The sequence below is a fragment of the Lineus longissimus genome, chromosome 14 (assembly GCF_910592395.1).
Source record: "Lineus longissimus chromosome 14, tnLinLong1.2, whole genome shotgun sequence".
NCBI lineage: Eukaryota > Metazoa > Nemertea > Pilidiophora > Heteronemertea > Lineidae > Lineus > Lineus longissimus.
This window is the reverse complement of record NC_088321.1, coordinates 16,562,447-16,586,977: the sequence shown is the minus strand read 5'-3', so window position 1 is coordinate 16,586,977 and position 24,531 is coordinate 16,562,447. Positions and strand designations below refer to the sequence as shown.

The following is a 24,531-nucleotide window of genomic DNA, read 5'->3' as shown; positions in this document are numbered from 1 at the left end:
GGATGATGTAGCACCCACACATGTTATGTCAGGATGATGGTCTACACTTGCATCACTGATTTCCATTGATTAATAAGCAGCAAACGTTTCATTTCTGCAAGAAAACAGAACACAATAAATGAAAAAGGGTCACATTTATTCCTTTATAAAACAAGCTAGTTTTACAAGAATCAAAGAGAGACTTAAAAAGTGAATTGCCATGGCAACAATACTACACATGCAATATTCGATCACAATAACTTTTCTTTAAGTTAGTCAAATTCAACTTTTTAATAATGTTGTGATAAACTTCAGCTGTTGCTAGGGAACAGTTACTTTCTTCATAGTTGTCAACAGTTCAACGAGGGACATCACCAGAGCAGCAGCAGCAGGTTATTCTGAGGTGGGCGTGATCTTGAGAAGCATTTCGATAATCTTGAGAAACTTTAAAAAGCGAATCCATGTGAGTTTGACAGGCTTAATTCTTCAGTTTCCATGGTTACTAAAATGGAAACATCTCTGAACTGCGAGGGTTAAAGGCTTTCACTAGTGTATTTACTTATGGCCAAAGAAAACATGAATTATTATGCAAGAAAAGTCACTGAACTTTGCATTTATAGCATTTTTATATTCAGTCGTTGAAATTTATATTCATTTTGTATTTACACAACTGAAGACTTTCAAATTCAAATTCATTTTTAAAATTTTTTGAAAAACAGTGTTGGCCGTTAAGATCAAGCTGACCAGGAGAATGTAAGGGCATGCATAGTATTAACCAACAGTAACAAATGCGTTACTATGGCGACAACCAACATATATTGTGACAAAGAGTACTTTCCTATATCAACACCAACAGACATTACAAGGTCGAGGTTACATGACAAAGTTCAAGGTCAGAATATAACTATGAAACAGAAGTGCTGTTGCCATGACATTAGTAAAAATCATACTTCTTCAAGCGAGTTAAATAAGTTAAGCAACTTTTAGGATATGAAATTCGAATTTTAGACGTAAAGCAGACAGGTTCCAGACTGTTCATTAGGCATTAGACTTTACTACCCTTTAACCCCGTCCTCTCCTGAAACCTTTTCGTACACCTCAGATGAGCTGCTCAATTCATACTACAACTCAAACATTCTGACTGGCACCCGAGTTATAGGCCTGTGAGGCCTGCTTAGAGTCTCACGAGGATACTGGGAATCAAACCATGGACCTCTTGACCGCCAGTCAGAGACCGGATCCACAATACCCCACAACTCCTGACAACCTCTTGACCGCCAGTCAGAGACCCGATCCACAACACCCCACAACTCCCGACAACCTCTTGACCGCCAGTCAGAGACCGGATCCACAACACCCCACAACTCCTGACAACCTCTTGACTGCCAGTCGGAGACCGGATCCACAACACCCCACAAACTCCCGACAACCTCTTGACCGCCAGTCAGACACCGGATCCACAACACCCCACAACTCCCGACAACCTCTTGACCGCCAGTCAGAGACCGGATCCACAACACCCCACAACTCCTGACAACTTGCTCTGTATTGGTTAACTGTCATGCTCGCCACACAGTCAAGGTCGAGGACGTGCTTCATGAATTTTGGTCACAATACAACGACTGTTGGAAAACTGGACCCCACAACTTTTATGTTGAAGTATAAAATTGTCTTTCTTTCTTTCTTTCTGAGAGTCAAATAAAACCAGCTATTCGCTACGATATCATCGAGTAAAGCACTGTACAGAACACTGCCACAACATTCTATACTGGTACACCATCTATGGGTTATTCAGGAACTAAATCAAGTAGCAAACCGCTACCACTCACAATACAAAATGTTCAGGGTGTGCCAATAAAGTGCCAGTTTGGTTGTTCCTACCCGCAGCAGGATGACCTTAGCCTCAAACTATATAGACACAGATAAGCAGGAAGATTTGGCTCAGGTGGAATACAGTGCTCATCTTTGGCTCACCCTGTAATTTTTCTCTTTCAAAACATCATTTATCTATACACAGGGCAAATACTCAGAGGCCCCTTATATCAACATACAGAATATTTTTCTTCAAATGTCCATGGTCTCAGTGGTGATATCTATGAATAGAATGAACCATTTGATCAGATGTCAGAGCGCAGACAGTCTGTGGATCCCTCAAGGATTAGGTGCTCCACATCAACCAATAATAACCTCTCCCCGTCTCGGTGCACACCAAAACCTTTAAAACCCATAAATGGAAATCAATGGATTTTGTAAAACTGAACACACTTCCGTTTTGATATTATGACACCTTTCATGACAATGATGACTTGTTACTTACATTTTCTGTTGCCATAGAAACTGGTGATAGCACTCAACATATTTATGAAATATTGCAACTTGTCCTCTCATTCACTAACATTGACCTCAGTAACCACTGACAAAAAAGAGTAACCACAGTAACCAAAATTTGGTTACCATGACGATAGAAAATATCGTTACTATGACAATGTTGACCTTAGTAACAATTCATGAGTGAAACCATGACAGTCAACAGTAGTTGCCATGACAACTGTTACCTTAACTACATATACCTTATAAATTTATTACTACATCAAGACAATAATGTAGCATCTGGAAACATTTCTTCCTGCAAAATCATCGATCTTTGATCGGTGGTTCCTTCAGCAACCACCATAATTTAAAAGCGTTTCCCTGGCAACAGTACAACAAAGCGATCTATGATCAAAATGCATGCAATACATGTGAAAATTAAAACATACATTATCATTGATTACTGTACTACAGTATATGCAAATGTACACTACTTTTTACAATACAGAACTACCTTTGATTAGAAGGGTTCAGCTAAAATATGGGAAGTGAGGAAGTTACCGAATATCAGAGAGACACAAAATGCCACCAACGTATTGCTTGGCAAGAATGGTTGTATTTTGAATGGTGTCAGTGGTGGGCCTCTCCACCTTAACCCTTCACTCATCAAAGTCTCAAGGTTTTTTAACTAAGAACTCTACCATACATCATTTTGTAAATTTGATAGCATGATTTTTCCAAGTATTATGATTTTGATGAATAACACCGCACTAAGTAGGCCCTATTTAAGGACACACTGTACTAATTCACTCCCATATTTTAGCCCAACATCTATCATCAGAAAGTGAACTTTCCTATAATTATGACTAGTATGTACTACATGCCTTAGACAGAACAGCAACTTAAATGCTAGAGTCACGCGTAGCAAAAATAAATGTTTCAATAAAAATGGTTTTGTTCTTTCATGAAAATCAGGGTTGAAAGGTTTATTCTTCTGAATTCTGATGTCACAACCTAATTTCCAAAATAGAGTAGAGATTTGTAAACTGATCAACCAGCAGGCCATGATCTGGTAGTAAACTGATCAGAAAGCAGGCCATGATCTGGTAGTTGAAAGCAGGCCATGATCTGGTAGTAAACTGATCAGAAAGCAGGCCATGATCTGGTAGTTGAAAGCAGGCCATGATCTGGTAGTAAACTGATCAGAAAGCAGGCCATGATCTGGTAGTTGAAAGCAGGCCATGATCTGGTAGTAAACTGATCAGAAAGCAGGCCATGATCTGGTAGTAAACTGATCAGAAAGCAGGCCATGATCTGGTAGTTGAAAGCAGGCCATGATCTGGTAGTTGGCAGAGACACTGAATAGATTGTAAAATATTTTAAAAGTAAGAAGAAATGGTTTAAAATTTGATGGAGTGTGAAAAAAAGACCCTGCAAAAGCAGAAAAAGGCCGCCAAAGTCTAAAAGTAGCAGCAACAGGCCAATAATTTCTCTTCAATTTGTTCACTGATGTCAATAATCAGCTACACTGATCATGACCATGTCAGCTTACACGATCCCTGCCATCTATTGGCACTAGAGAAAACTAAACAACTGAAACACGACTCCATACCAGGTCGTAACAACTGAGAACTTCTTACTGAAACACGACTCCATACCAGGTCGTAACAACTGAGAACTTCTTACTGAAACACTACTCCATACCAGGTCGTAACAACTGAGAACTTCTTCAATACAATTCTGACATTCTGAGAACATCTGAAACACATCGGACCAGACTTGACCTATAACCTGCACCCAGAATCAAGACTGACACCAAGTGGATGAATGAAGAACTAACACTGGCATCATTACCCAATGTTGAAGGGAAACGTTCAATGCAAAAGCCACGGAATCAGGTCCACTTTAGGCCTTTTGGAGTAAAGTGCAGCTTTCTACAATGGGATACTGTCCCATGTTGTTTAAAAGGAGAGCAGAACATAGCAGCATCATCATGACTTGATTCAAAATGTAACAATCAGGAATCCTGTCTAAGTACTGGTCCTCAGTCCATGATGTCTGGTACATCCTTTACCCTGTAACATTTGGCTCAGGGACCTCTTGACTTCAGTGTGTACACTTCTGCCCTCTGGTAGATGATATAAGAACTAACAGGGCTGGCTACATCATGACCGACGATGTATAGACTTCAGTTCTGTGTGAATTTCTTCAAAATGCGGCCGTTTTTCCGGTTTGATGTCCCAGCATCTCAGCATGAGGGCGTACGCATCAGCCGGGCATCCAGCAGGGAGAGGCATCCGGTAACCTGAAAGAGAATGGGGGAATGGAGAGGCCCGGGTAATACAGCATCACTCTCTTAGTAGAACAGTTGTGTACAGCATGTTACCGTGGATTTCTCCTCACTATTTCAAGACGGGCCACCCAGCAGTTGTAGTGATCACCCCTTGAACTCATCACCAATGATTTATAGTGTGTAACAAACCATGCGATTAGAATCTAGCAGCTCGTTGGTGCCTACCTTAAGACAGCAAGCCATTTCTGCAGTAAGATTGTTCTATGAGAGCTCACTATGTTTATACATCTAGAATCCGGTATGAGAGCTCGCTATGTTTATACATGTACATCTAGAATCCGGCGACCTACCATTGAGGACTTGTAGTTTGGCTTGTGCGTTAGTCATTCCCCTATACGGGGTGTCCCCAAGAGAGAACACTTCCCACATCAAGATGCCATAACTCCACACGTCACACTTAGACGTGTATTTAGCTGAAAATATCAGGAATGGAAATTGATTATCGGGATCACAAAAACAAAACAATCCTAGAAATCAGGAAACATCGCCTTGTAACATAAGTCATGCACTAAGTTAATGATTGGGTGGGAGGGTGTGATGATATATCAAGCCTGGCTTACCATACTCCAGGGCCTCAGGTGCTGTCCACTTGATGGGAATCTGCTTGAGGCCGTCAGACACGATATAAATCTCTTCCTCTCGTGACATCCCAAAGTCCGCTATTTTGACAACATTTTCAATTCCTACAAGGCAGTTGCGAGCAGCTAAATCCCTGTAAGAGAATAAAGGATTGGATGTCAACACTTCCATCGACTAACCTCAGCTCTGTGACCAGCAGGAGTAACACTCAGTCATCGCCACTCTCAGGTAAACACTGACAGTGCAGCTTCCTGGGGCAAGGCTGGGGGAGGGAGAGAAAAGGACTATGATACAAACGCCAGCTTGTACAGGCCATTGCCAGTCCATGTCAACACCATCAGTACTGCAGATGATGACATCTCCAATGAACACATCACAATTCTTGGAGAGAAAAGCAGCTGACGCAGCAGACACTGAGGGGCACTCCCAGGAGTGATGTTCAATACCGTCAATCATCTAGCAACCGGAGGTAACTTGCCTCCATGATCAGCTGTATGGAGGAGAATCCTCCGAAGGGTTTTATAAACAAAGCAGGGGTCTGTTGACCAAACACAAAGATGTGGAATACCTGTGAATACAATTCCTCGACTCGAGATAAGCCATGCCAGCGGCGGCATCAATACACATCTGGATGAGCTGTTTGGCAGATTGCTTCATCCCCTGCTGCTTGAGGAAGTTCAGCAAAGAACCACCTGAAATCATAACACATTCGTGGAATCATTTCAATAACTTCAACTCAATTGAACTAGAACTATCATTCATACTTTGAGAAAGGTTTTCGACGTGCTAGTGAGCATGACATAAAAACACCACAAATTATCAAATGAATGGTACATTCTCAGAGCAGTTAAAGTAAGATTTCTTTGGGAAATTCGATGAGATATATAAAGGAATAAAAGGCATTTTGGTCATACATACCAGGCACATATTCCATCACGATCATGATTGGCTGCCTCTGTGCCGCTATCCCAATCAGCTTGACGATATTCGGGTGGTCATACTGCTTCAGGATCTGGCCTTCCTTCAGGAACTTCTTCCTCATATCCTCATCAAGGACCTCCTTGCACGTTTTCACGGCAACCTCTGTACCCTTGAATGTCCCTCGACAAACATCTCCAAAGTTACCCTGGAAAGTCAACTTCTCTCTTATACAAAAGTACAATGACAAGTTGTATTTTTGTAGTGTTAAGTTGTCATTTTCATCACCTTATCATTTGATTCTGGAAATAACATTACATCAACTACACATGTGCAAACATGTATGCTTGCATCTCATCAACCACAATAACTCACGTTTCCAATCTTTGGCCCGAGAATCACTTCATCATTCTTTAACTGCCAGTCACTCCTCACAATCGCACGTTTTAATATTGCCTGCGACCGTACGGTAACGGGCAGGTCTGACTTCAGCTGGTGGTCGATGAGTTCTTGAACCGTCGGGAAGGATGGTCCCTCAAACCGCCAGTTGTTCTGGAAGGGAACATGCAATATTTGAATGAATAAACAGCACTCTTTACCAACCAATGCCCGTCTCAAAGCACTTAACAACAACTGTCATTATAGGTCTGTGTACAGCCACTCACAGAATGATTGATGAAGGATTGGGGTTTGAACCCACGACACTTGGCATTGTGAACCTCACATAGTATGCCTCCTCACTTCACATAACAGGGGCCAAATCTGGACACCGATATCGTGCTCCCTTGAGTTTGACCGATAAAGACAATGCAGAGGGTTCTAAGCTCACAACACGAGAAGAGTCTGACACCTGAACCAGTAGGCCTTGTGCCCCATTTGACATCTAACTTGTTATATCTGAATTCACTTGTAAACAAACTGTGTGACCTACCGCTCCTCCTTGAATGATGAAATGCTTATGACCGTTCCAAAACACTGAGAGCACAGACTGTGCCTCACCAGTCTTTCTGTTACGACTCTCCCGTACCAAGAAGTCACCGTTATTCTTGAGGAGACGTTGAACCTCTTCTCGCGGTAGCACGCCATGGAACCATTCCTCATCCTCCAAGTTCTGGATCTGAATGCCCGAGCTCTGGAAAAGATGCCATCATGGTGAGATCATCAGAACCTGCTTCATGAGCCTATTCATCTTGAGGAATCAACACCACATTGGCCTGTCTCTGACTCTGTACTAAAATTGAGACCAGGAGCATGGAGCTAAAATGAAATCTCAAGCCCTGGTGCTTTGGCTGGTTAAGCTCTGCCAGATGGAACAAATCAATGCCAGGTCAGATCTGAGCTTCTCTAAGTGGATGCACACCACTGACTTAACACCTGAGACTCATCTCACCTGGCTTGTCATGACTCATCTCACCTGGCTTGTCATGACTCGTCTCACCTGGCTTGTCATGACTCGTCTCACCTGGCTTGTCATGACTCATCTCACCTGGCTTGTCATGACTCATCTCACCTGGCTTGTCATGACTCATCTCACCTGGCTTGTCATGACTCATCTCACCTGGCTTGTCATGACTCATCTCACCTGGCTTGTCATGACTCATCTCACCTGGCTTGTCATGACTCATCTCACCTGGCTTGTCATGACTCGTCTCACCTGGCTTGTCATGACTCATCTCACCTGGCTTGTCATGACTCCTCTCACCTGGCTTGTCATGACTCATCTCACCTGGCTTGTCATGACTCATCTCACCTGGCTTGTCATGACTCATCTCACCTGGCTTGTCATGACTCATCTCACCTGGCTTGTCATGACTCATCTCACCTGGCTTGTCATGACTCATCTCACCTGGCTTGTCATGACTCACCTGAACACTCTCTCCCGTAGCACCTTCCACCTTCTCTACCTCCTTCTCTCCATTCTCGTATGACTCTCTCTTCTCAAGCACCTCCTTACTCGGCAGCCGCGTAGGTGTGGTCGGTACCGTCTTCCTGAACGGGTTCTTTAGCTTTAGTTTTGTGCGCAGTGTGGAGACACTCGCCTGAGTGTCGTTAAGGCTGATGGTTTCCGACTGAAAGAGAGCAGACTTAGACTGATGAATGAGGCGACAGATTTTGAGGTGTATATTCCTCATGCACAAACCACCTGACAGGGCCTGATCCGTCAGGAAGGCCTGATCCGTCAGGAAGACCTTTTTCTAACCAAGAGAAAATTGTAAACCTATTTGCAGTTTGAGCTCCATTTGTAATTGGGAGTAATTTAACACAGAAGCTAATCATTCTCTGACTATGACCTACATGGACTTTGCATGACAACTAATTGTACGAAGACACATGCTGGAGATGCTGTGGTGCATGCATAGCAAAGAGACTTTTGACACACGCAGTTGTCATGCATGGACTGTGCATGACAACTAATTGTACAAAGACACATGCAGGAGCTGCTGTGGTGCATGCATAGCAAAGAGACTTTTGACACACGCAGTTGTCATGCATGGACTGTGCCTCACAACTAATTGTACAAAGACACATGCAGGAGCTGCTGTGGTGCATGCATACAAAGAGACTTTTGACACACGCAGTTGTCATGCATGGACTGTGCATGACAACTAATTGTACGGGAGGGGGAGCATGAGGTTTCTTGGAGAGAGGATGCAAGGCATGCAGAGACATGCCATGCTGAACAATGTTACAACATCCAGACCTTTTTGATTCTATGATTTGCTACCTTTGTCCCGTCCGACGGCATGTCATCCAGATCAAGTCCCTGCGGGATATTCTCACCAAGTGTTTCGATAGGCTGGTGTATAAACTCGTACAAGTCTTTATATTTCTCCTTGTGACATTCGAGCTCGGCTAATTCCCGCTTCAGGATCAGAGCAGCCTTTTGTTTCACTAACAAACTGTAAGAAATCATACTTTACGGTTTAATTTGTGACCGGTTTGCTAATATCATCACAATCCTCATTATCCACAACTTGCCTCTAATGTTTCCTTCACTTGGGACATGGACGACCTTTCATTTCACAGTTTACAAGGATTGGTGGTAATCTGTGCTATATAAACCTGACCCAACCAGCTCATCGGTGACTACTGCCAGGAGAGTAACAGATCCCTCAATCAAGCTCTCCACTCAGCCTATCAACAAATTGCTTCAGGTGTCCTATAAATCAATGATGTGTCCCACTAACAACACCATAACGCCTATAATCCAAGCTTAGACCCGTCACTTTGCCAGCTCTCAATAGAGGGCCTACTTACTCTGCTTTCTGTGCGTCATCCAGCTCTGACGGCAGTTTGGCAATTTCTTCCTCGACATCCTGGAGATCTCTCTCCTTGTTCTCCATCCTCGTTTCACATGACCGGATCTTGTCTTCGTAGGATGTGTGTCTGTAACCATGGAAACACACATTAGCAACACACCATGGAAACACACCTTAGCAACATACCATGGAAACACACCTCAGCAACACACCATGGAAACACATCTTAGCAACATACCATGGAAACACACCTTAGCAACATACCATGGTAACACACCTTAGCAACATACCATAGAAACAGGGTTAATTTCTGTCTTTGCAAAGGAAGGGAGCATGAAATGCCAACCCCCTCTCTCAATTTGCACAAGTACTTTTAGCTGATGTGGTGATTATATTTGGGGTGAACTTTCCAAATTCTGTAATTTTCTAAAAGCGGGCTTAGACCATTTATATCGAAGGGAGTCAAGGGTTGGTTTGGTAGGTGGTAGTGGTAGCTCTTCCATTCATTAAAACCTTGTTTTTTACTTACAATTGCTTCATTTGTTCCACTGTGAGGTCATTGAGTGCAATCTCATCGGGACATAAACAACCATTATAGTCTTCGAGCAAGAGGTCATCAAAGGTCACCAGCTCTTCTTCTATTGGATCACTCCTGCAAGAGAGGTCAAGGTCATCAGACTCAAAAGATTAAGGTCACACCTATCTTAAAATGTGTACTAAACTGTAGCAACTCTAACGAGAGAAGAATGTTGGTTTGGTGAGGCTTCATCAGTAACACGTTGATCCTTGAAGACGCCATCTATCAACGGAATGAGTCACAGTCATCTGAATGATATTTGTCCAACTCACCGGTGATTTTCCAGAAACTCTGAGTATTCTTTGCTTGGTGTGACAGATGTCACATGCTCTGCCATATCTTTATGAGATTTCACGATATCTTCCTGGGTCAGATCGGTGAGATGCACGTATTCACCTAGTATCTCCTTACTGGAAGAAAGAAATAGGTGTTTGGTCAAACTTGGAGCCAAGGTGCGTTTGTTTGGCCCCTATTAAGCCCTGACCATGGTGTCCCAGTAGTAGCGAGAGTTGTATCTACCAAGTGTTTAGAGACATCTTTTTGAGACCTGATGATATTTATATAGGCCTGTCAGATGCGTGTATTCACCAGCTGACTTCCGAGTTAAAACAATGATATCTCCTTACAAGCAACTTGGAGCCCTAATAGGTTTTTCATGTCGGTTCTGAGTTGTCTCGGTGATGGAGTATTTACATCAACAGCGATGATACTGTCTGCGAGACTAAAACAGACAGGAATATGGATCTGACAGCATGAAGCTGAACTGAGTGGACAGGGAAGTCTAGAAAGTGAGTGAGAAAGTGTGCAGGGACAGGGAGAACCCTGTAGACTATGATGGCACGACCACGTCTGACTTAACAAACTGCTCCTTGACAACAAGGATTACTAAGGCAGTCCAGGGAAAAAAGAATAATCAGAATAGATCATCCATAATATGAAGACAGCAGGCCTATCTCCTCAATCCACTTCAATCAATCTCTACCTACCATTGTCTAACTAATGTTTCCTGAATTTTTTGATGAAACTCCAACAGATTTGGAAGAATAGTTTTGAGAAAGTTTGTTTGTTGAATTTTGAAATCGCGCACTGAGATAACGTATTCGTTATGAATTTTATGAAGTTTCGACGTCGTCTTCAAGTAGCGAGTTTTTGATTCGTCAAATTTGTTCCCAGGTTTTCCTGCAAGAAAAAAGAGAAGCTGAGTTCACACTAAAAGAGACGCTGTGCTGTGTTCACAAGAAAAGAGACGCTGTGTTCACAAGAAAATTTTAATTTTGGTTTTTTTCTTGATAAGAGTTAAAATGAATGACATGAATAAAGTCATGCGACGTTGTTGGCCTTAGTCATGTGACGTTGTTGGCCTCAGTCATGTGACGTTGTTGGCGTCAGTCATGTGACGTTGTTGGCCTCAGTCATGTGACGTTGTTGGCCTCAGTCATGTGACGTTGTTGGCCTCAGTCATGTGACGTTGTTGGCCTCAGTCATGTGACGTTGTTGGCCTTAGTCATGTGACGTTGTTGGCCTCAGTCATGTGACGTTCTTGGCCTCAGTCATGTGACGTTGTTGGCCTTAGTCATGTGACGTTGTTGTACCTTTCCTATAAAGCTCCTCATATCTCGCCTGATCCATACGTAACCTGTCCATCATCTTCTCATACTCATTCTTGTTACGATTCATCTCCTCTTGAAGCTGAAAATAAACACATCTTTAAACAACAGTGATCAGCCCCGATAAACAATGAGAACATTTTTGCATTCATGACTTCTCTCAGCATGGGCCTATCATTGCACTGGTTGAGTGGTACTGGAGGCCGGTGCAAGTGCCACTGACAGTACATCATGTACATACACCACTCAGCATGGGCCTATCATTGCACTGACCGAATGGTACACAACAAAAGGGCCAAGATAAGAAGCTCCACCTACCCGGTATATTTCAAAGTCAAGCCGATTCCGTTCATCATTATAAATCTTGCGTGCTCCCTTCTTCTCTTGGATAAGGAATGTGACCTTCTCCATGGTGTTGGCAGCGAGGTCATCTGACCGTGATTTGAAGATCGAAGCCAAGTTTTGAGTCTCCTTGATGATAAGGTTCCATGCCTGCAGGATGGAGAGAAAATTCTAATCAAATTTGTCAAAGCAAAAAAAGGGATTAAACCAGCTGGAAGGGCAGAAAAACTTGGTTACATTGCAGGAAAACCTCATTATGCATTTTGTCCCCGGATTATCAACTTCACTAACGCGACCATTCAACCTCGGTCACATGAGTGGTCGTGTTACCAGGGTTCCACTTTACATTTCTTTTTTACTACATTATCCATGAGATCTGAGGTTAACCTTTCAAGTCCTCCACTTACCACCCAGCGTTATTTCCATTAAGTGCCCGGCAACATTAAGTGCCCGGCAACATTTGCAATTTCCTTCCTTGTGAGAACAATAGTATTAGTACGGAAATCAAGATCAGGAATTTGTGAAATATTTGTAAGTTGATGTGTCACAAAATTCATGGTTTCAAAGAATTATGTAATATGTGGCAAATCAGTCTGCACACATTCTTCTACTGAAGGTGTGAATTACTTACATATTCTTATTACAGGAAAACCAATGCAAATTGCAATTATATCAATAATGACATTAGCATAAACTCATTTGTAGTGTAATTAGCTTGTCAATCAAGTGACAAACACAACATACCACAGGAATGTGGTAGATGTGGTAGATATCCCTTACTATACTATGATGAAGGATATCTACGCCAGGCGTCTGCTCAGCCATAGAACAGTGCTGCAGCCGGCCCCATTCCCCTGAGCCCATTTGCACCAGAGCTGTCTTTACAGAAACTGTAAGGCACCTTCACCCTCCCCATATTGCTTCCCTTGAGGTTACTGGCCCTGAGTCCATTTGCACCAGAGCTGTCTTCACAGAAACTGTAAGGCACCTTCACCCTCCCCATATCGCTTCCCTTGAGGTTACTGGCCCTGAGTCCATTTGCACCAGAGCTGTCTTTACAGAAACTGTAAGGCACCTACACCCTCCCCATATCGCTTCCCTTGAGGTTACAGGCCGAAGCGCTACAAGTATAAAGCAAGTGCAGTACAATAGCTGTGGCTACATGGCTAGGGTGACAGTAGATCCAAGCCCGCTACACAAGGCTATGCCTTGAGGTTGATTTATAATATGGAAAAGTCTGCTCTGTCCCATCTCATTTTCTACTTCTAGGCCTACATTTCTGTTACACTTGGACAGAAGTCCAAGAATGTCAATAAAGAGGTGGGCACATGCAACACAGGTGTGTGGAGTCCAACCTTGATTAGGGTGGGGGGGGGGGGGCAACAAAATGATCATCCCCTGCAGTCAAACAAAAGAAGACATGCTGAACTGTAACAACAAAGGTATGTCAAAAGCAAACAAAACAATTTCAAACCCTAAGCTACATATCATCTGCCACACCAGACGACTGTCAGCCCTCTAGTCTTACCAACAGAGCTCTGCCACACCAGACCACTGTCAGCCCTCTAGTCTTACCAACAGAGCTCTGCCACACCAGACCACTGTCAGCCCTCTAGTCTTACCAACAGAGCTCTGCCACACCAGACCACTGTCAGCCCTCTAGTCTTACCAACAGAGCTCTGCCACACCAGACGACTGTCAGCCCTCTAGTCTTACCAACAGAGCTCTGCCACACCAGACCACTGTCAGCCCTCTAGTCTTACCAACAGAGCTCTGCCACACCAGACCACTGTCAGCCCTCTAGTCTTACCAACAGAGCTCTGCCACACCAGACCACTGTCAGCCCTCTAGTCTTACCAACAGAGCTCTGCCACACCAGACCACTGTCAGCCCTCTAGTCTTACCAACAGAGCTCTGCCACACCAGACCACTGTCAGCCCTCTAGTCTTACCAACAGAGCTCTGCCACACCAGACCACTGTCAGCCCTCTAGTCTTACCAACAGAGCTCTCTACCTCCTCACACTGGACGTCAAGCTACATATCATGCCCAAGAAATACTATTTTCAAATACCTTTGTCTTCATACAGAATGATTACTGGACCTCCCCCCCAGATTGAGGGTTTCAAACAACATGCTTTCGATGACTCACCCCAGGAGTTCACTTACAACCCCTTCCCCACGTGATGTTCCCATCCATTTTATACGGACACAACATTACAACTAAGATTGGAATGAATAAGAAGAGACACAATGAACAATCAACGCTCATGACCAAAAAAAGGTCATCAAATGACGATAATGCCATCATTAATCAACATGTTCAATCGATTTATACTTGATGTGATCAAACTACACCTTTTCTGATCAGGAATTGTAAATTTCAACCGAAACATTGGCTAATCCCAAATCATCTTGACAAGGAGATAATAATGAACTGGTGAGAGCGTCACCACCAAACACAATGCAGTTTTCAAGGCAGACAACGAATGTAAAAATGGATTTCAAAATCATGAGGAAGTAAATGAAATCTAAAGAGACTACACAACACATACCGCTACATCTAACATAAACATCACAACATGAAAGTCCATAACGTGAAAATGAAAGAAATTTCCACAGGCTGACTTGTTTTTACTCCTGCCCCCTGCTCCCCCTTGTAAAGTGCAGAGTGCAGGAGTAACTGTCGGGTCAACATTCCTTACATCTAGAAGAACATGAAGTTCTTTCAAAACAGTTTCATCAACTTGGATTTGGAAAGGTTTATTTTGGGGTCATTACGTCACAAGAAGAGGAATTGTGAATATTTCATCCATATTCCATGAACTTGGCAGGACAGTGCTTGATAAAGGTTGCCAGGTGATGCCAGTCGACCTCTGAGATTCTGACATCTTAAGATCTGGCTGCAGGGGTGAAACCCTGTCTCTGTTCATGGCTGGCTGGCTGGCTGGTTTTTCCAGATACAAGTACGACAGTCACCTCACATCACCAGGTGACCTCTGCCAGGCAGTGTACTCATCAAGTCAACAGAGTATGGATGAAATAATAACTAAGTGAATATCCTCGGCTTGTGATGAAAGAACTTACAGAAACATGTTAAAATCTTGTTGTACATGTAGATTTCAAAGCTCATCAAACCACGTCCCTGTAGAAAGGCCAGCTGAATGAACAAGTTGCCCGAGACAAGGCCATTTGATTTTCTACATCTTGAAATCCGTATCATGTTTTTCTAGATTTGTCAGAATATTAGTCATAAGACTTAAGAGATGAAAAAATATGAGTTATTTCAAAGAAAAATCAAGCTCTATGTCTTTACTTACTGGTTTATAAGTGGTCCCCTGTTTGTATGCATGATAAAAAGGGTCTGAGTTGAATGTGGGTCTCAAATTACAGAAGTTTTTAATAAGAAGAAAATTCTATGCAACTTGAGATGCGGGTATTTCCTTAATGTTCAGTTACATGGAGATTAGTTCATCTTATACAAGCTAGTATTCATGAAGCATTGGGCTCAACATTGACGTTGTAAGTCACTCACTTGAAATAAAAACTACAGCAACAACAAGATATTTACAAAAATAATTTTTCAAACAAATGTGCTTGCAGGGCCAGGGTACGTTCAATGCCAATGCTTCATGTCTTCAAGGTTTAGGATGGGCTGTTTCATGGACACTCAAAATACAACAGGATGCAGGACGACAGGCTTCCAAACGTGACAAAATGAGAAGACAGACTTGATAACCAAGTTACTTCAGTCTAGGTTACTGTCAGGTCAACCTGGTCTTTTTGTGGCATCCACATGAACATGTGAATAAGACAACTCAACTGGTACAATTCTGTTGCTGGTCAAAGGATCATCACTAATCAACTCTTACCTGGAATATAGGTGAATTGAAATCTGAGTTCTCAAACTTCTGTGCACAATTACAGACATTGGTCAAAGCCTTGGCGTAGTCTCGGTCACTCTTGATTCGTAGGTTCAGACATTGTTTCATGTTCTCCAAGAGACGAATCTCTGCATCTTGCAGCTTCAACAGAGCCTCATGAGATTCCTTACGCTGCAGTTCCGTGCCAAACCCCATCGTGACTGGAAAAGAAACAAGAGATTCTAATCATCATTTCACAGTTGACTCTAATACTCTTGGTTGGTATCATCAAAGATTACATCATAGCCAGGAACAAATCTGAAAAGACACCATAAGCAGGAACAATTCCGAATAGACAACAATTTTGAGATGCAACACTAAGAGTAAAAGATGGTCCAGTGGACTTATCACCAGGCTAATCGAAGATGCACTAATCCATTTGACATCTTTATGTGGCTTGTCGGCCACATCAACCTCGAGTGCCACACCAGACCACTGTGAGCCCTCTAGTCTTACCAACAGAGCTCTGCCACACCAGACCACTGTCAGCCCTCTAGTCTTACCAACAGAGCTCTGCCACACCAGACCACTGTCAGCCCTCTAGTCTTACCAACAGAGCTCTGCCACACCAGACCACTGTCAGCCCTCTAGTCTTACCAACAGAGCTCTGCCACACCAGACCACTGTCAGCCCTCTAGTCTTACCAACAGAGCTCTGCCACACCAGACCACTGTCAGCCCTCTAGTCTTACCAACAGAGCTCTCTCCCTCCTCACCCTGGATGCCATGCTTACTGTCCACACTCGAAGGGGGGCAAGACACACACTGTCTTGCCCATGTTCCCCAAGATAAACCTCTCCACATTGCTCTACTCCAACCTGGTGACTCGACTGTCTAAAATAACAATGGACCAAGTCGCCGTAACAGGTATCACTTGTATTCAAATAAAACACTTTCCTGAAACTTCTACCAATTAGAAATGCATGGAATTTATCTTTATTGCGGTTACTGAGAAGTATAAATGAGGTAGGAGTATCTGATTGCCAAGGTGCACCAGTTTACTCACGACTACCTAGTTTTTCTAACCCACGTTTACACCATAAGGTTATCCAAGTCTCTCACTGAACAGTTGTTCCTGTCATTTGCCAACTCCCTCTCTGCACAAACTCATGAATGAGGTACAGCTGCTCAGCTGATGAGGAGATATTGATGCCTCCAGTCATACATGTACAGTAGGACAATGATTGAGTAAGCCAATCAGCCATGCCTCCAGTCATACATGACCAGTAGGACTTAATCACAATGTTTTGTTATCTGAACACAGACATGACAGATGTCATACAAAGCATGAAACTTGTACTTGTATTTATCATTACTGTTGCTTCTGTCCCAGTCAATACAAGCATAATTGCATTATTTTTCTCTCTGGGAAATATGAACTCCTGGTAAAATACCAGTGAATCGGTGAATGTCCTTGAAAGCAATACAACGTTATCAGTCGTTAATTAACCAATTCCAATCCTGCCTCTCGCTGTCACTACTACTGTCAGTCAGAGTGAACGGGTCAGTGCTCAGCAACCATTTATGATAATTGGGTCAACTGTTACATTGGGTACATTCTGCTGTCAGTTAAAATTACTATCCACTTATCAGGCGAAAAGACTGACAATTATAAAACAAGGCCATTTTTTTATTGTTGAATTGCACAGTCATCATGAAAATTAAAAAACTACCTAGGCCATGTATCTGTCCGAATGTTTTGAGTTTTTGATGTACATGTTAAGCATCAGGTACCTGAGATGATGGACATATGTAAGCTTCATTTTATACCTGGTCACTCCCATGTTGTATCACTAATGGTGCCTGATATATTCATAAATACGTTGTGAGAAAGTAGGAGATTTAAAGACAATATATCCAGAGAAAATCAATATTTTTTAAAAAGACAACACATTAGCTGTTTTCTCTTTGGAGGACCTCTTGAAAAATGTTTAAAAATTCTTTTCAATTTAAAAAAAATGGCTAGAATGTCTGCAAAAATACTTGGATACGGGTTGTGGAAGCATACGATCATCTAAAATTGGGCCAAAACTGACATTAATTCTTTTGTTAGTCGTGACTACTCAATACTGGGCCTGGTGACCTTACATCTGGTCCAATGCATCTCATAGCTCACATCACATGAGTTGGAGGCAGGAGTTGGTGGGGACATTCACAGCCAAATGAAACCTAGATAAAGACACAAAACACAAAAATAATGCGTCAACTATTCTTTGGGCGAACGCGTGCAACCAGACGCTCTTCTTCTCTCTTCGATGGACAGTCAACGAGAAAAAGCTGAACCTGGTCTGGTGTTCTATTGAAAACTGACTGTTAAACGCTGAGGGACTGCTTCGTCAATCGTGGCCAGCTCAGCCTCAGGTGTGAACCATCTGTCTCACAGACAATAAATAGTACTAGTAGTCTAGGGAACGGATTTACAATCCCCGATCACACCCCAAAAAAAGGTCATCGGTTGACTAACCAAGCACCACTGTTCAATGGATTTATAGTTGAATGCGATCAAACTACGTCATTTCTGATCGGGGATTCTAAATTTTAGCCGTAGTCTAGTAGTAGTGTCACAGTCAGTGCCTGGTGGTGGTGTCGCCGAAACCTAAGATTTTAGCACAATTTTAGCCCAGCACAATCATCCAAATAAATTAAAACACAGCAGGTAACCTAATTGCAGTCTTGCACACAAGCCACAATAACAGTGAAACAAGCGACATGTCTGCATGCATTGATGCAACCGACCGGTGGGCTGGGTCGGCCTGGCAGGCAAACTTTGAACGATGCAATGGGGATGTTTCTGGCAATTTCTGGCTTTTTTGGGCTTGCATTACTTACAAATGTTGTATATGTAATCATCTATCACATATCTGCATCAAACAATTATCATTGTTGTCCAAATTTCGGTGATTTTCTGCAAAATAGCCGGAATAATTACTCAGGAATGAAAGAAATATACAATTCCACTTCCGCTTGTGAAGTTTTGACGTGACGTCATCAAAATATGAGTTTCCCAAAAATCGTGATATTCTGTCGAATAAATAATGGTAATTATAAACTTTTAGCCCTAGCAACGAATCAATACTGATCAGTGAGCTTAAGTTAAATACAATTCTTATAACACGTAGATTATTTGAAGCCTGTTTTGAGACAAAAGGGAATAAAATGTATTTGAAAATTAATGTCGAAAATTTCAGCTGGGGGATTTCTCGGCTTAATTCCAGACGAAAGGGGTAGTTTTTGTCAAAAAAGTTCGAATTAAGGCAAAAGAAATGGCAGGAGCAGCGTCAAATGTCAAAGAACTGAAGCCAGAAGAATCTCTCGATGATGAGCTAACAAATGCAGGAAATAAACTCGTTGTTGTTGACTTTTATGCACCCTGGTAAGACGCCGGTTGTGGGTTCTCTAGAACTGCTGATTCACTAATTGTGTAAATGTACATGATCGTGTACATGATGTACAGGATAGTGTTCATAACAGTGTATGTATTCACCAGGTAGATGACCTGTTGTTGACTGTTATGATTACACTTTTCAGAAGGTCATTCTCAACAATCAAGTCCCATTCGACCAAGGGATATCGGCCAGATTCTGTGATTAGTCTGTGCCGTAGTGGTATCTTGAATTGACCTTTCAATCGGGGATTGTAAATGTTAACCGATCTTTCTTAATTTCACATCACCCTCATCTGGTTTGGCTGTGGCCCAGTGAGTGTGGCCTTTGTCGTGGAAACTCGTGCTACACTTACAGTCCTGGCAGTTTTCTAATCTCATGATAGTATTTTCTTTTCCAGGTGTGGTCCATGTAACACAATTGCTCCCAAATTTGCTCAGCTTAGCATCACATACCCACAAGTCGTCTTTCTTAAGTTAGATGTTGAGAAATGTGAAGCTGCAGCAGCTAAACATTCAATTAGAGCGATGCCAACATTCTTGTTCTTTCGGACGAGCAACAAAGTGGATGAGCAGCGAGGAGCAGACGCGGCTGCACTTGAGGGGAAGATCAAGAAGTGGATGGTTGATGAGGAAGAAGATGATGGTGTTGGTGTGAAGGGACATGTAAGTCTGTTTACAACAGGGTTGACCAGAAAGTCCCTGGCAAGACTCGAGAAACGCTTCTCTGACATGAAATTTGTTTGACAGGAATGATTAATAATGACAGCTTTTCAGGTTCCGAGGCTAGGATTCTGACAGTATAAATCAAGCCACAATTATCTAACCTTGAGTTGGGGATTGCGTAGTCATCACAGAAGTCTATAACATGAATATACTGATCCATTTCACGTAGCAACGAATACATTTCATCATATCTCACTACATCCATTTCAGAGGGATGTAAACAACCTCATCTTGAGCGCAGGCTGTGAATGCTTGAACGAGTCCGATGACCACATGATGAAGGACGCCTTGTCAACGAAGGAGGATGAATACCTCGAGTCTGATTGTGATGAAGAGGTAACATCCCTATTGCACTCAATGGACTCTACCAGTTGATGCATTCGAAGAGTCCATTCAGAAAAGTGGGGTTATTTCAAGAATATCGTCATGAAAGGCCCAGTACATCTTTATTGGCTTTGCTTGTGACCAATTGATTGATGATGGTGTACAAGTCTTATGCAGTTTCTGTGGAGTTCTGATCTCTCAACAGTGTGTAGATCCAGTCCACTATCAAACCTGAATCTGTAATTCACTTTCAGCTCATTTGCCATCTAGCTTTCCAACAACCAATGAGAATACATTCATTACGATTCAAAGCCCCGACAGACCAGGGACCAAAAAATGTGAAAATCTTCATCAATCAGCCAACGACGTTGGACTTTGATTCAGCTCGGAGTACACAACCAACACAGGCAATAGAGTGAGTGAGAGGTTTCCTCAGGCTTTAGCCATCAGAGCATGTGTGATGTCTTTGTTCACTTACAACAGTCACTAAAACTCCTGGTCCACAATGCCAAAATACCTGAGTTTGAATTTGTGGATCCTCTTTTTGAACCAACATGGATTTCAAGAGTAATTATCATAGCTCTTCAGTGTCCTTGGACGAAACTGAGATTCTCTCCAGTCCCTTGGCTCAAAATAAATGTTATTGGATTGGAAACAGCTATGTTATCTGTGTCACAGGAACTGAGGACAAAGACAGGAGAATGACGTTGTTTGAGTCTCATAAAATTATTTTTCTCTTCCTAGAATGAAGAAAGAAGAATTAGATGGAACTGTGATAGGCCTGGCTTACGTCAAGTTTCAGAATGTACAGAGTATGACAGTAAGTAACCGTGACGATAGAATAAACCAACTAAGGATTGGATATTGGAGGAAAGCCTCCATCTTGTTCTTGCCATCATCAGTTCAGGTATTAGAGTGTTGCTCTCAGATTATGCTACACGAGGCTCTCATACAAATGCCAATGGTCAGGTCAATAGGTGTTGACTTTGTGAGACAAGTTAGGTCCTGACATGTAACTGAGCTGATTGATGCTACACGAGGCTCTCATACGAATGCCAATGGTCAGGTCAATAGGTGTTGACTTTGTGAGACAAGTTAGGTCCTGACATGTAACTGAGCTGATTGATGCTACACGAGGCTCTCATACGAATGCCAATGGTCAGGTCAATAGGTGTTGACTTTGTGAGACAAGTTGGGTCTCGCACATGTGACTGAGCTGACTGATGCTACACGAGGCTCTCATACAAATGCCAATGGTCAGGTCAATAGGTGTTGACTTTGTGAGACAAGTTGGGTCTCGCACATGTGACTGAGCTGACTGATGCTACACGAGGCTCTCATACGAATGCCAATGGTCAGGTCAATAGGTGTTGACTTTGTGAGACAAGTTGGGTCTCGCACATGTAGCTGAGCTGACTGATGAACAAAACTCAGTTCATTTTTTCATCCTGCGAATGTCTCTTTCAGTTGTTTTTTGCCGACAACCAAGATGGAGAAGAAACAACACGGATAAATTACCTCGGAATAATAGGAACGCCGGTCATTGCAACAAATATGTCCGAATTTAAAAGGGTAAGTTTACCTTAGGTTGCTAACATGTCTTGTTGGTCAGGGGTGATTGCAACCTTCCAGATAGAAGCTTTACTTCTTTGATAATATGTTCAGATATCGTAACCAAGCTATCCTAACAACATGTAGGTTATCAGTTAGTGAGTACTACAACCAGTTTTGCAGACCTAAATTCAAAACAATGTTCATTCCATTGCTCTGATTTATATTTGCAGGTTGCTGGCAAAAAAGGTGAAAGTCACTGATGCAAGGCCAACTGTTACATCAGTAAGGGTCAACAGGAGATATTCTGATCATTCAAAATTGGACAAAAGCTTTCATTTTAAAGAGACATTCTCGAAATTTGTAAAGAGGCAGATAAAGTGTTTTTCACAAATCACTGAATGGCGATACTCGATACCAATGACTCCATACAAAGGAAAACCCTAAATACATTGTTGGAGACCATGTCTACCAGAACACCATAGAAACCATTCATACACCTGCTGGGAAATGTTAAGCACCTTCAGAAAGCCGCATACCATCAACCAATCATGCTGCTAACTGAATCAAGTCTTGCATTTAATGAAGCGTTTGGTAGTCATGAATGGTATTTGGTGATTGGTGGTGGGGCTTTCCGATCGTCACTTGGAAAAGTGTACATGTCTATGTGTGTGTACATAACCTGTATTTTAATTGTTCAGAAATAAATTCATGGTATTGAAACATATATTCTGTTATTTTCATTTGGAAGTTTGCATGTTGGCCTTTTTGAGGTCGATGACAAGTTTTTGTTATCGTCAAGTTTTGTGGGCCTGGAGAAATCAGAGGCTATCCTTTGGACTGACGTCACAACCTTGTTCATCATCTGATTGGTCATATCAAGCCACCTCACTGAACAAATGCCCCCCCTAAGTGCCCAGATTCCTCATATACCTACATCCTGAACTAAACTTCGAATAAAAGCATGGTGTCGCCGGTCTTCGGAAGTTCAGTGAAAATGATACATGCACTGTCGTCATGTGAAGACCGCAACGGCACCTGAGTGGTCATTATTTTGCACTTTCGCAGCATAATCGATCGCCGCGCCATCTCTGTTAAACTTGAAGAACTGAAATACTTTCGGACATATTTCAGTCCTTTTTTCTGCCTAGAGATGGCGCGGCGATCGGATCAACGTATAAGCGACGTATTGCTGTAAATTACCCCCTAATTTACCTACAATTCCCTACAAATACTTTACTGTTCCTTAGCCAATGGGTATTTTCTTTTACAAGGCATCAACCTTCAGAAAATTGCACACTAGTTTTGTGGGCCTCGAGGAATCAGAGGCTATCCTTTGGACTGACGTCACAACCTTGTTCATCATCTGATTGGTCATATCAAGCCACCTCACTGAACAAATGCCCTCCCTAAGTGCCCAGATTCCTCTGATACATACATCCTAAACCCGGCACCTGAGAAATCATCTATTTTGCGCGTTCGCTGTATAATCGATCGCCGCGCCATCTCTGTTAAATTTGAAGAACTGAAATACTTTCTACATCGTTTCAGTTCTTCTGTTTGCCTGGAGATGGCGCGATGATCGGATCAACGTTGAAGCGATGTATTTATGTAAATCGGATAGGGGCCGTTACGGCTGCCCAAAAATTCTCACTCCCGTCGGTTGCCCAGCGTAGACTCCTGAGGCTGAGGCACTCGAACGCCATCTGAGACGTTTTGTTTGTGATGTAGGCCTATGTGACAAATAATCGGAATCATGCTGATGATAACTTGTGCAACAGACGACGAATAAACTGGTTGGCATTTTGAGGTCGATGACAATTTTTTGTTATTGTCTAGTTTTGTGGGCCTGGAGAAATCATAGGCTATCCTGTGGACCGACGTCACAACCTTGTTCATCTTCTGATTGGTCATATCAAGCCACCTCACTGAACAAATGCCCTCCCTAAGTGATCTGCCCAGATTCCTCCTATACCTACATCGTAAACCCGGTGTAACATCTGTGGTTGTTCCCCATGTGTCAGTGTTTCCAAACAATAGGCAGCTAGGGAGACCACGACTTTTCAATAGGGGGGATACACAGAAAAACTTGTCAATCTATTTTTGAGCGTTCCCAAACAATGAAGGGAAACACTCACATATATTACACCGGCACCCGAGAGTGAGAGTTCATTATTTTGCGCGTTCGCTGTATAATCGATCGCCGCGCCATCTCTGTTAAACTTGAAGAACTGAAATACTTTCTGCAGTGTTTCGGTTCTTCCTGTTTGCCTGGAGATGGCGTGGTGATCGGATCACCGCTGAAGCGACGTATTCCTGTATAAAATCGGATAGGGGCCGCTACGGCTGCTTAAAACTTCTCGCTCCCGTCGGTTGCCCAAGGTAGACTCCTGACGCTGAGGTAGTCGAACGCCATCTAAGATGTTTTGTATGTGATGTAGGCCTATGTGACAAATAATCGGAATCATAGGCCTACTGATGATAACTTTTGCAACAGAGACGACGAATAAACTGGTCGAAGACCAAGTAGCAGGGACACCATATAATCATTGCCATTCTGACATACTGCAAACTGAATCAAGTCTTGCATTTAATGAAGCGTTTGGTAGTCAAGAATGGCCAGGTATTCGCTGGTTGGCGGTTGGTGGTGGGGCTTTTCGTCACTTGGAAAAGAGTACATGCCTATGTGTGTGTACATAACCT

General features: G+C 42.7%; 2 protein-coding genes across 6 annotated transcripts; one reads left to right on the top strand and one right to left on the bottom strand.

Annotated features, from left to right (window-relative positions):
- Window positions 1-119: 119 nt before the first annotated feature.
- Window positions 120-18,808, bottom strand: LOC135498980 (tyrosine-protein kinase Fer-like). Of its 5 annotated transcripts, XR_010449198.1 has the most exons (20): window positions 18,675-18,797; window positions 17,934-18,014; window positions 15,796-16,007; window positions 15,244-15,261; window positions 11,902-12,075; window positions 11,569-11,665; window positions 10,963-11,155; window positions 10,249-10,386; window positions 9,929-10,051; window positions 9,398-9,526; window positions 8,841-9,039; window positions 8,005-8,208; window positions 7,071-7,271; window positions 6,515-6,691; window positions 6,140-6,347; window positions 5,790-5,913; window positions 5,203-5,354; window positions 4,933-5,055; window positions 3,982-4,594; window positions 120-3,921 (listed from the first exon to the last, which is right to left on the bottom strand). XR_010449198.1 is itself a non-coding variant. In XM_064789570.1 (19 exons), exons 2-19 carry the CDS (start codon window positions 17,995-17,997, stop codon window positions 4,455-4,457), a joined length of 2,676 nt encoding a protein of 891 aa, XP_064645640.1. In that variant the 5' UTR covers window positions 17,998-18,014; window positions 18,675-18,797; the 3' UTR covers window positions 120-4,454. The 5 variants fall into 5 exon arrangements, 4 of the variants coding, with proteins under 4 accessions (XP_064645640.1, XP_064645642.1, XP_064645643.1 ...); XM_064789570.1 differs by having other exon boundaries at window positions 120-4,594; XM_064789572.1 differs by having other exon boundaries at window positions 120-4,594; window positions 8,865-9,039.
- A 234-nt stretch (window positions 18,809-19,042) lies between these two features.
- LOC135498843 (thioredoxin-like protein 1) lies at window positions 19,043-22,545 on the top strand. Its single transcript, XM_064789323.1, has 7 exons — window positions 19,043-19,218; window positions 19,629-19,893; window positions 20,164-20,289; window positions 20,532-20,692; window positions 21,022-21,097; window positions 21,745-21,849; window positions 22,062-22,545. Exons 1-7 carry the CDS (start codon window positions 19,109-19,111, stop codon window positions 22,089-22,091), a joined length of 873 nt encoding a protein of 290 aa, XP_064645393.1. The 5' UTR covers window positions 19,043-19,108; the 3' UTR covers window positions 22,092-22,545.
- The last annotated feature ends 1,986 nt before the right edge of the window (window positions 22,546-24,531 follow it).